The sequence below is a fragment of the Phycodurus eques genome, chromosome 2, assembly GCF_024500275.1.
Source record: "Phycodurus eques isolate BA_2022a chromosome 2, UOR_Pequ_1.1, whole genome shotgun sequence".
In the NCBI taxonomy this organism is placed as follows: domain Eukaryota; kingdom Metazoa; phylum Chordata; class Actinopteri; order Syngnathiformes; family Syngnathidae; genus Phycodurus; species Phycodurus eques.
In genome coordinates, this window is record NC_084526.1 from 26,795,113 (window position 1) to 26,807,807 (window position 12,695).

Sequence of the window (12,695 nt, forward strand, 5' to 3'; positions counted from 1 at the left end):
AGTTAAACTTATAGAACTGAATGATTCTCCTCTGAAACCTTTTCAATTATTTATAGTTCAAAATATGCACCAACGCAGCACCAGTCTCCTAGGTGGTTTGCTTAAACCATGTTAATATAAAATTGATATTGACAGTTTAGAGTTATCACACAAACTGGATACTGTTTTATTTAATTACACCTATTATACCCTGAGGCAGTGTTTCTTACTTCTTATCTGAATTCCAACAGATTGTAAGTGTACAAATGAATGCTGAGTGTATAATTCTCCCGTGCAGTGTGCCAATTCTTCTCTTAAAGAGACCAGCTCACCTATGACCCTAGTGAGGATAATCAGTACAGAAAACATCGACAATTAAACTACTGAAAACATGGACAGCTACACTTCAAAATCACAAGCATACAATGGCAATGAGCCAATGGTGAGTATAGCTGAACACGCGAACCCCCCCCCCCCCCCCACTCCCCCACACACACACACAAAAAGCAGGGGGGGGGGGAGGGGGTTCGGGGGAATGTAATGGACTAAAACAGAGATATGAGTGTTTTGAAATAAGTGCATGGTCACAGAACAAATTAAACTCGTATCTCAAGGCAGGGGTGTCAAACGTACGTACCTTGGTTTTAAGTTCATGGTTAGGTTCATGTAGCGGACAAGCTCCCCACAACCTGAGGGTGTCACAGTGGAGTCAACCCAGAGCTTGATAAGCTACATTCTTCCCTGCGGCCCTGTTGTTCGAGACAACCACTAGAAGACGCCTACTGGACCCTAAATGAATTAGCAGGTCCACTTGAAATCTTGGTTTACAGTCATCAAAGAGTCCTTTTCGTCGTTTGAACTGACAGCAGCCAAAACAACGATCGATGATGGAATGCAAATACAGCAACGAACTATTTGCTTAATATTCAAACATGCACGCAAGGCGCCACCCACTGCCGTTTGAGAGTCCTGGAACCCATAAACTTCCATTCAGTTGTTTTTAACTGAAGATAAAATGTTTTGATATTTCACAAACTCTGCAGAAATATTCCCAATGTATGCCTTGATGTCTGTGTCAGTGTGTTAACTTTACCAGTGCAGCTGCAAGACTTTGAGAACTGTTTGTCCTGATTTGAAACCCCAAGCAGCATAAAATGTGATTGAACCATAAGCAATTGATTTGCCAAGACTAAAGTTTAAACAGTCATTCTATACGCTTGATCTATGAGTAAAGAATACAATGTTAGGAGTATTTTATATTAATATATGATTTTAAACCCATTTTATGCGTCAAAATTGTACACTAGAGTCAAGCTGTGTGTGGTCCTGTCTGGTCCTCAGTCCTCTTCGACACACCCCTGGGTTTTTAACACCTGTCTTCCGCTGCCTCTCTTGCTATCAGCTCCCCAGCTAAATCAAATAAAAATCTTAAAATTTACTCGAAAATCCACAGGAAAACAGTGAAGGGAGGACAGAATTGGGCCTATTTGCTCCCTCCTATGTGATAGTTAGGAGGCGAGCTGCAGTATTTTGAGCCAACTGGAGACGTGTGAGGGAGAACTGGCTGACTCCAAAGTAAAGTGCATTCCAATAATTCAGCCAAGATGTAACAAAGGCATGGATGATTGTTTCAAAGTGCTGTTGTGAAAGAAGATACTTAACTTTAGCCATCTGCCTAAAATGAAATAAGATGGCTTTGACAACCGCACCAATTTGACGATCAAGTTTAAAATCAGTGTCCATCTTAAAAAATCAGTGTCCATCTTTAAAATCAATGTCCATCTTATGTACTCTATGTATATCCATCCATCCATTTTCCGTACCGCTTTATCCTCACTAGGGTCGCGGGTATATGCAAACTATATTTCTGTATAATGCAAGAAGCAAATTTTTTATAATATATTTTATCATGTATCTGTCAGAAATCTTGCGAGGCAAATTTATAGTGGTATGATTGGCTTTCCACTTACATATTATATTATACATAATATGTAAGTATTATATACATGCTTACTGGAACATTCAGAAGCATCGATATGCTCCTGTAACCAATGCCATCATTATGTTTTGCAATAATTACTTTGCAATGGTCTTGAGACAGGCGGCACGGTGGCCGACTGGTTAGAGCGTCAGCCTCACAGTTCTGAGGACCCGGGTTCAATCCCTGGCCCCGCCTGTGTGGAGTTTCCATGTTCTCCCCGTGCCTGCATGGGTTTTCTCCGGGCACTCCGGTTTCCTCCCACATCCCAAAAACATGCATTAATTGGAGACTCTAAATTGCCCGTAGGCATGACTGTGAGTGCGAATGGTTGTTTGTTTCTATGTGCCCTGCGATTGGCTGGCAACCAGTTCAGGGTGTACCCCGCCTCCTGCCCGATGACAGCTGGGTTAGGCTCCAGTATGCCCGCGACCCTCGTGAGGAGAAGCGGCTCAGAAAATGGATGGATGGATGGTCTTGAGACAGGTCTTTGCTCTTACCCATCATGAGATGTGTCTTGACTCACACCTTGGCAATGAGAGCTTTTTGTAGGCCATTAATTAGGACTGAACCATCTGATATTCATTTCCACTGACAAGGGGCTGGATTGCTTTGTTTATTAGATTTTAGGTGTTGTCTTGGCTTTCCATGCCTTTTTGCACCTCCCTTTCTTCATGTGTTCAATACTTTTTCCCTGTGTCATTTCACATTATTACACACAACATAATTTCTGATCTTATTTGTTCAAATTCTTTTGTATGTAAGGATTAATTGGATTATTCCCAACATCTGGTGAAAATGTCAATAGCACCTTTGGAAATATATTTAGTGAGAAAAATGGTGACATGTTAAATACTTATTTCAGCCGCTGAGTATATAATAGATAGATAGATAGATAGATAGATAGATAGATAGATAGATAGATAGATAGATAGATAGATAGATAGATAGATAGATAGATAGATAGATAGATAGATAGGCTTGGGGAATTCAGGCCAATTACAGGAACGGACAGACTTTGTTAATAGCATTTTAAGTGACAAATAGAAACTATTTTGGGAGACATTGTTCAGTCCCGATGGTCCGTTTTAACCGACATCCATTGTATCGGGGTCAGTTTTATGACATCGATCCACCCTCTGTAATTATAACATCTTAAACTCTTCTGGGAAGGTTTTCCACAAGGTTTAGGAGTATGTTTATGGGAATTCATAGACATTTTTCCAGAAGAGCATTTATGAGGTTACACACTGATGTTGGATAAGAAGGCCTGGTTCTCAGTCTCTGCTCTAATTCATCCAAAAGTGTTCTATAGGGTTGAGGTCAGGATTGTGCATGCCAGTTAGGTTCATATACATCAAACCCTCTAATCCATGATGTCTTTATGCACACTGATTTGTGCCCTGATGCACAGTCATGTTGGAACAGGAAGGGGCCATCTCTAATCTGTTACCACAATGTCCAAAATATTAGCCCCTGAGCTCCAGGGAAAGAAAATCTGAATGCTTCAATTTCCCAAGAGATTTTGGACATTCAGACAGTTTGGGGATTACCCCTTCCTGTTCCAACTTGTCCACCAGTGCACAAAGCAAGGTCCATAAAGACATGGATGAGAGAATTTGGTATGGATGAACTTGACTGACCTGCACAGAGTCCTGCCCTCTACCCGGTAGAACATCTTTGGATTGATTTTGAGTGGACAGTGAGCCCAGAACATTCTCTTTGTGCATGGAAAATGAACTGTATATAAGGGTTAAAAATGTGCAAAAAGGTGATCTGTGTTGTGTCGGTTTGAAGAATGGTGTGACACCGGGACCTTTTTGGAGACGATCTCTTTTTATTCTGACAGAATAAACAATAGCAGAACCTCCGTATAAATTTGACAGTCCACTTGAGCTCCTCTCCCACAGGAAGATTGTACAAAAGGGCCCTGCGACTATGCGGTAAAATCCTTACACATAATAAACCACAAATTCAACAAAACATACCTGACAGAATAAACAACAGCAGAACCTCCGTATAAATTTGACTGTCCACTCGAGCTCCTACACAAAGAAAATACAGATGACGACATTGGCAACCCGTAAATCAGTTCGGCTTGTGACAGCGTTAAGGCAGCGGTCTTCAACTGTTAAAAATACTATTTTTAAATGTAACTCCGCTGACATGTACCCATTATGTGACAAGAAAAGACATAACAATAACATTGAGACTAAAGATGCATAATAAACCAAGAGAAACATTAGGATGGTTCAGGATTACCAACTGAATGAAATGTGGTCACGCACCTCTCCCACAGGAAGATTATACAAAAGGGCAGAGGCGGGGCTGCAGAAAACATTTATAGTGGGGAGCACAGAAGAATAAATTACAGCACTGAGCTATATACACACAGTTTAGGGAGGCATTTTCTTGTCAGGCAGTAACATATTTTGTGTAATTATATATAAACTTGATCTCGTCCGATCGCGGAAGCTAAGCAGGGGCGGGCCTGGTTAGTACTTGGATGGGAATACCAGGTGCTGTAAGCAGTTAAAGCATCAGCCTCACAGTTCTGAGGACCGGGGTTCAATCCCCGGCCCCGCCTGTGTGGAGTTTGCATTTTCTCCCCGTGCCTGCGTGGGTTTTCTCCGGGAACTCTGGTTTCCTCCCACATCCCAAAAACATGCATGAATTGGAGACTCTAAATTGCCCCTAGGTGTGAATGTGAGTGCGAATGGTTGTTTGTTTGTATGTGCCCTGCGATTGGCTGGCAACCAGTTCAGGGTGTACCCCGCCTCCTGCCCGATGATAGCTGGGATAGGCTCCAGCACCCTAGTGAGGAGAAGCGGCTTGGAAAATGTATGGATGGATATATACATTTCATTAAACACACAGATTAACCCGGTTACACAGGGCGTTCTTTTATATATTATTATTACTTTGTTTTAATTTGTGAAGACATTCCATTTTTTTCATTAGGTTTTTCAACTGAAGTTTATTACGTATTCATGACGCTGCTATTGACAGTTGCCTCAAACTGGGGTGGGGTAAAGGTTAAGTGGGGGGCCGAGCTTCCGGTGCAGGGAGGCGGCACTGACCTCTAGCTAAGAAAAGCTAATTCTAAGCTAAGAAATTGACTCACGTGGCCCACGACGACGCTGTTAATCAACAAAAATACGCGACGTGGACGGACACAGGTGACGCTCGTGAGTGAGTGAGTTTACGTCACGCGGGTCCTCCTCACGCCGTCCTTCTGCTTCCGGGGTGACATAATTTGCTTGTCGCTTGCTAGCAGGCTACGGTGAGAGCTCGCTGTTGATGCCATGTTTAAACAATGAACATGGCGGACAATCATCTGGAATACGCCTATCTGCAGGGACAGTCCATCGAGGAGCACCTCGCCGAGGACCCGGTAAGTGTGGCTTCATTATCGGAATGGAAAAGACACGCCGCTGCGGTGGATCAACGGACGTGAGCAGCGGTGGAGGAATGGCGCACGCTCGAACGTGCCGCTGTGTCGAACACGGAACGGTTTCACATGCTAGCGTTATACAGCCACTATATTCTTCGGATGTTTATAGGTAATGTTCCAGTGATGCTTTTTCGTGAATGCGTAAGACTTGATGACGGCATTTTGTCTGTAACACAAATGGGCCGGACAAACAGAACCGTTACACGGAATCCCTTTGTAACAGTTTTATTTTGTTTTATTCATACAATGTGTTCGGTCAATTTTAAGGAGAGCTTTTAGAAGGATATAATGCACACTAACTGGACATTTGATGCACATGCACAATCGTATGCTAACTGGGGCCGTTAACAAGAGCTGCACCATAAATGGCTACTTGTACTTAAATTGCACTCAGCTGAGGCAAGGCAGAGCAATTTCGATTCAAGGACGATATTTGTTCATTCATGTAGAACGATACGATCAGAAATGATTCAGTGTTTGGAAATTGATTCTGTAACTTTTTGACCAAAAATTCAACAAGTGTCACTGAAATAAATACCTGGATATCGGACAGTGCAGGTGAAATTTCCTAAATTCCTTTTGTTTCTTGTATAGGTACAAGGTAAAATTAATTATGAAGAAAAACAATCACCAACCATTAGTGCAAATAATAATAATAATGGCAAATGTATTCACACTTTATTTAAAGTTGAAATAATAGTAGGTTTACCTGCTACTTTTTGTTGTTTTTCAACATCGTAACAATAAAAATCTTACTGTAATTAAATACAAAACATGTAATGGTCAAATGTTCTAATTGTGTATATATATTACTACCCACTCACTTGTCACGATGTGTGACGTAGTGGTTATATAGTTCTGAGAAGCCTGTGATGTCCAAGTTACCATCTGTCATGAGTTAAACACTACAGCAGTGGTTCCCAAAGTGTGGTACAAGTACCACTAGTAGTGTGTGGGCTCACTCTAGTGGCATGCAAGAATCACTAACTGTTCAAACTTTGCATCATGTTGCAAAGCAAATTTATGTATATAGTGCATTTCATATGCAAGGTAACTCAATATGCTTTACATGATTAAAATAATTTAAAAAAAGAAAAAACAGTAATCCCCAGTTTTAGTAATTGATTTGATATGAGTGTTGAAAGTCAGGTCGGAATCTATCAGAACACCAAGGTTTCGGACTCGGTCTTTGGTTTTTAAAGAGAGTGACTCCAGGTATTTACTAACTACAATCCTCTTTTCTTTATTGCCAAAAACAATTAGCTCAGGTGTGTTGTGGTTTAATTGAAGAACATTTTGGCTCATCCAGATATTTATCTGTTTTAGACAGTGAAACAATACCTAATTTGAACTGGAGACACTGCTAGATATAACTGTGTCATCTGCATAGCTATGATAGTCAAAATTAAAGTTCTGAAGAATTTGACCCAAGGGTAGCATATACAGGCTGAACAGGAGGGGTCCAAGCAGTGACCCTTGAGGGACCCCATAGGTCATTGCCATTTGATGAGATTGAACACTTCCAATGGTTACAAAATAACTCCTTTCCTCCAGGTCGGACCTGAACCATTTAAGGACAGTTCCATTTAGTCCTACCCACGTTTCCAACCTGTTCAGCAGTATACTATGATCGACCGTATCAAAAACCGCACTGAGGTCCAACAAGACAAGAATTTACACCTTTCCCGAGTCAGTATTCAACCTTATATCATTTAGCACTTTAATAAGAGCAGATTCTGTACTGTGATGAGCTCGGAACCCTCATTAAAATTTGTCAAAAAGTCCATTTAAGTTCAAGAAATTGCTGAGTTACAGTGTCTTGAACTTTTTAAGAACATTTTTAAAGTACAGTTGTATTGAACATTTAAGCTAAATATATTTGCATTTTTATAGCCGTTTTAAAGAAATTTGAGGTAAAATGTATATTTAACTTTTATATGGAATACATTTTAATTGAATCATTAGTTTTTTTATTTTGCTATATTAAAGTACAGTAATGTTCATTTACTCCACGTCGCCATCGTGCACAGTATATTTGAATCCAAAAGCTAGTTTATTTTTAGCCTTGTCGCGTGTCTTTTGGCGTAGTTCTGTAAATATCTGACGCCCAATAGTTATTTAAAAAAAATTTAAAAAAAACGTCGGTGGTGTGGAACAGACAACACGTAATGCCAGGATCACACTACAAGACAAATTTGCTCTTTCACAATTGCACTATGTCAGACTACTGCAATAAAATCTTGTATTCCGATACCACCGCATCCTGTTTTTTCCAATCACTGGGCTTCATCGTGTCAACGTAAACGACCGGATACATTCGTTACCATGGCGACGACAACAATAATGGATCGCGCCGTGTGTTTGTAAGAACAAAATGGGGGGAAACGTGTGTTGGTGGTCACCAGTGCTCAGGAGAGGACGTTCAAGGCATGCTTCAGGTATGTTCACGTACTTTTAATACGATACGGCGCGCAAGCAGGCAACAAAAACGTTATGTAGCCTAGCAAGCTAGTGGTAGCACAAACAGTTGTACATAAACATGCCGCTGTTCTGTCGAATCATACTCCAAATTTACGGTGTGAGTGAAGTAATTTAATTATACAGTAATTTAATTACAGTAAGTTAGCACCTATTATTTCTGTCATGTAATGTTGGTTTGACCTGACTGATTAGAATACATGACCTAACTAGAGCAGTTTCCAAACTTTATGGAGCCAAGGAGCATTTTTTACCATTGAAAAATCTTACGGCACACCAACAAACAAAAATGTCACAAAAAGTGGATATTAAAATAAAAGTGGAATTACTGTATTTACTTCCTGCCATCTAATAGAACACCATTGATTTGTTCTTTCACTATGCCTCACTGGCATAAATAGAGGAACAAAGATACATTATTGATTGTAAATATAATTTTGAGCAATTAAGTACACAAGTATATACAGTAAATGAACAGGTCATTTAAATAGACACATTCCTCCATCATGTGATCGGATCGGTGATCGTTATCGTTTTTTTAAACTCGCTGATTGGCCCCAAAAATCCTTATCGTGTAAAGCCTACTATATAGTCCAATATACAATCATAATTTGCTTTATGTAAATAAAGTAAAATCTCAGAGGGGCATATCATCATGCAATCAGTACAAATTACGTTATGTGAAGTTCTAATGAATAATATATTATATATTATAATCCAATTGTTTTACCTTTCACAGTTTGTGTCTCCATTGGGATCGACATTCTCAAGTGACATCAGATTGAAGCAACACGTTGAAGTCTGGGTAGATATTTTTTCCCCCAAGTTTTTCGAATGGACCTCCCAGTTTGAGTAGCGCTCCAGTGCACTTTTCCTGGTCAGAGGTCGGAAAATCTGACTTCCTATATATTATACATGTATTTTCACTTCTCTTTGGAAGCAATGAATATTAAAACAGAAAAACGTGGTACTGTATTACACTGAAGGGGCGTCCTCTTACGGTTATAAATGCGGCACCTCTTTCAGTAGACCTTAGTGCTGCCTGGCATGTTGTGCCACAGCGTGGTACTTACAGTGAAGATGCGAAACTCCCAATTTGCTTACTTGCCTGTATTCTAGGGCTGGGTGATGAATTGAAATTTAATCGTGATTTCGATTTTGGCTTTTTACAATATCAAAGCATACTAGAAGAAAAATAATGTGACTGAACAACGAGGTGTGTTTATGCAATTTCCTGCGTTGTAAAGACACCCCGATTGCACCTGTGTATCTTGCGTGTGACCGTTATTTTGCCCTCCCTGAGCATGCTTTAAGCTGTTGATTGATGCCCCAGTTGGACTTTACTGTAAAACTCATAACAAAAAAATTACACACATTTTATACAGTAATTAAAATATTTAGGTTGTTTCATAAACTTTGCCAGCTTAATCCTAATACTCAATGGAAAGCTCTATTGATGGGGTACTAAAAATTAGCAATAGAAATTACAGGAAGGCTTTACGTTCAACTAACGTATATTCCCACACAAACGCTGTCGTAATACACACATACAGGCGGGTAATATAACTGTACTCACGGGCATATAGTCGCCGTCATCTGTGAAAGATTTGTTTTAATAAAGTTCAATAGCAACCTCTGCTCTTAATGTGTGAAATTGTGCATCTCCACGCATAGCAGGACTGGCAGATATTTGTTTCTAATTTATTTTATTATTTGTTACTAATTTATTTTCCCATTGTTATATTTTAAGTTGAACTTTGGTAGTTGAATAAATACTAAGTGTTGAAATCAATGAATAATATTTATTAATCATAATTTTGATCTCAATCAAATTATAATTTTTTTTTGTGATCCCTAGCCCCACTGTATTCTGTAAAAACCCATTAACACCACTGCTTAAAAATATAGTGAGGGTGTGAACGATGAACTGCGGTATAGCGAGGGCACACTGTACAGTGTATTGAAATGATGATCTTGTCTCAATTTACTCACAAATTTACTTTGTATGAAATCAGGGCTTGTTCATTTGAACCCAAAGCTATCCTTCTGTTTTATGAATGGTAACAGGTGGCTACACAGGTTATTTGTACCATCTGCCATCTAGTGGAAGAGCTTTTAATGGTTTTGGCTGTCTCTAAGTCACTGGCATAGATGACATAAATTTTTTATAGTTGACAAGTAATTTTCGGACAAACCAAAATAAATTGGATAATTTGCCCACTAAACAAAACACAAAACCCATGCATTATTGACTGAAAAATTAAGGGAAATATCTAAAATATTAACGTTTGCAGTGTAATAAAAATTAATCCTGGATCCACACATGAGCCCATCCATGCTTTATAGAAATGGGGCATCTACAGGTTTTGTGTAATTCTACAACAAACAGCCCATTTGTTGGTTATGTCCAGTTTTGATGCCGTTTGTGAGCTGTTTATTCAAGGTTTATCTTGTGGTTGCAATCCACATTGGTGTGTAATTGCACTGCGTCATGGTGATAGTTCCTAATGCGTTTTAGTGACCACAATACTGTACAAAGAGTGGTAGGTTGATTGAAGACACTAAATTGGCCGTAGGTGTGAATGTCTTCACAAGGTTTTCACACACTGTTGCTGGTATTTTGGCCCATTCCTCCATGCAGATCTCCTCTAGAGCAGTGACGTTTTGGGGCTGTCGCTGGGCAACACAGACTTTCAACTCCCTGCAAAGATTCTCTATGGGGTTGAGTTCTGGAGACTGGCTAGGCCACTCCAGGACCTTGAAATTCTTCTTACGAAGCCACTCCTTCGTTGCCCGGACGGTGTGTTTGGGATCATTGTCATGCTGAAAGACCCAGCCACGTTTAATCTTCAATGCCCTTGCTGATGGAAGGTTTTCACTCAAAATCACACGATACCTGGCCCCATTCCTATACATGGATCAGTTGTTCTGGACCCTTTGCAGAAGAAAAGCCCCAAAGCATGATGTTTCCACCCCCATGCTTCACAGTAGGTATGGTGTTCTTATGATACAACTCGGTATTCTTTCTTCTCCAAACATGACAAGTTGAGTTTTTACCAAAAAGTTCTATTTTGGTTTCATCTGACCATATGGCATTCTCCCAATCCTCTTCTGCATCATCCAAATGCTCTATAGCAAATTTCAGACGGGCCTGGATATGTACTGGCTTAATCAGGGACACACACGTCTGGCACTGCATGATTTGAGTCCCTGGCGGCGTAGTCTGTTACTGATGGTAGCCTTTGTTACTTTGGTCACAGCTCTCTCCAGGTCATTCACTAGGTCCCCCTGTGTGGTTCTGGGATTTTTTTCTTAGCGTTCTTGTGATCATTTTGACCCCACAGGGTGAGATCTTGCGTGGAGTCCCAGGTCGAGAGAGATTATCCGTGGTCTTGTATGTCTTCCATTGTCTAATAATTGCTCCCACAGTTGATTTCTTCACACCTAGCTGCTTACCTATTGCAGATTTAGTATTCTCAACCTGGTGCAGGTCCACAATTTTGTTTGTGTCCTTACACAGCTCTTCGGTCTTGGCCATAGTGGAGTTTGGAGTCTTTTAAGCTGATGAGTTCAAACAGGTTCCATTAATACAGCTAACGAGTTGAAGAGAGAGGAGCCTCTTACAGACGAAGTTACAGGTCTGTGAGAGCCAGAAATCTCGCTTGTCTTTAGGTGACCAAATATTTATTTCCCACCATAATTTGCTAATAAATTATTTAAAAATCAGACTGATCTTTCTGGATCCCCCCCCCCCCCAATTTGTCTCTCGTAGGTGAGCTATACCTATGATGAAAATTGCAGGCCTCTCATCTTTTTAGTGGGAGAACTTGCACAATTGATGGCTGACTAAATACTTTTTTGCCCCACTGTATGTGCCCTGCGATTGGCTGGCGACCAGTTCAGGGTGTACCCCGGCTCTCAACTGAAAATAGCTGGGATAGGCTCCAGCATGCCCGCGACCCTAATGAGGATAAGCAGTACAGAAAATGGATGGATGGAACTCTTTGTATGATGCAACAATAATAAAAAAAAAAATGTTAACTGAATAAACCTCACTGATGGTGTCTATCAAAACGGAGTGCCATCTTTAAGACATAAAGATACAGTTCCTGTACTGGATCTCAGTAGTGTGCTGCTGCACATACTGTATGTTGTGGCAGATACAGTGTAGTAAATGGCCAAACAATCGACATGACCCTGTAATGTTTTAATGTGCATTCTTGTCCAGGATGTTTGTGCACTTATGGTTCCTGTCATTACCCTTGTATTGTACATTAACTGAAGGGTTATGTACATGTCGTTTGTGTATAACAGGAGCTAGCAGCCATCAAGGCTAGAGTTCAGGAGCTGGAAATGGAAGAAGAGACTGAAAGAATGAAGGAAGAGGGAGTAGAAGAGGAGGACAGGTGTGATGGTGAGGAGATGCAGCTGCTGACCAGTAGCCCCCGGCCTGGTGAGACAACATGTTATTTGATGCTTGGTACCAGTAAATGCAGACTGTGGGAAGTTTAACAATGTATTTTAGCCTGATTTGTGCCAGTGCAATGTTACATTCAGGTGAGCTAGCTGTGTCACCATGAGGCTAACACCTGGGACACTTGATGTGCCTCATCGCTGCCCAATGAGACAGTTTTTGTGGGTCATGCTATTTTCTGCTTTTATGCTCTCCCCCCCCAACACTCTATTCACCAGCCTCCTGTCTTCAATTGACCCCAAAATAGAAAGAATATCACAATGTGTTTTTGTGGGGGCCAGAAATACGCTTTGGCACATGCAATGGCTTATTTGACCTGATCTTGAACTGTT

The 12,695-nt window shown here is 40.5% G+C and overlaps 1 protein-coding gene across 8 annotated transcripts in view; it reads left to right on the forward strand.

The window, feature by feature from the left end:
- The first annotated feature begins 4,983 nt into the window (after nt 1-4,983).
- Nucleotides 4,984-12,695, forward strand: part of pabpn1l (PABPN1 like, cytoplasmic) — a 14,619-nt gene continuing 6,907 nt past the window's right edge. Inside the window, exons 1-4 of one of the 8 annotated variants that reach the window (XM_061670133.1) lie at nt 4,984-5,153; nt 5,232-5,351; nt 8,629-8,694; nt 12,204-12,342. In XM_061670133.1, coding sequence (XP_061526117.1) covers nt 5,274-5,351; nt 8,629-8,694; nt 12,204-12,342 — 283 coding nt within the window. In that variant the 5' untranslated portion in view covers nt 4,984-5,153; nt 5,232-5,273. Of the gene's footprint in view, nt 5,352-5,543; nt 7,850-8,628; nt 8,695-12,203; nt 12,343-12,695 lie in introns of those variants that run through there. The other 7 variants (XM_061670139.1, XM_061670134.1, XM_061670137.1 and 4 more) reach the window with 7 other exon arrangements.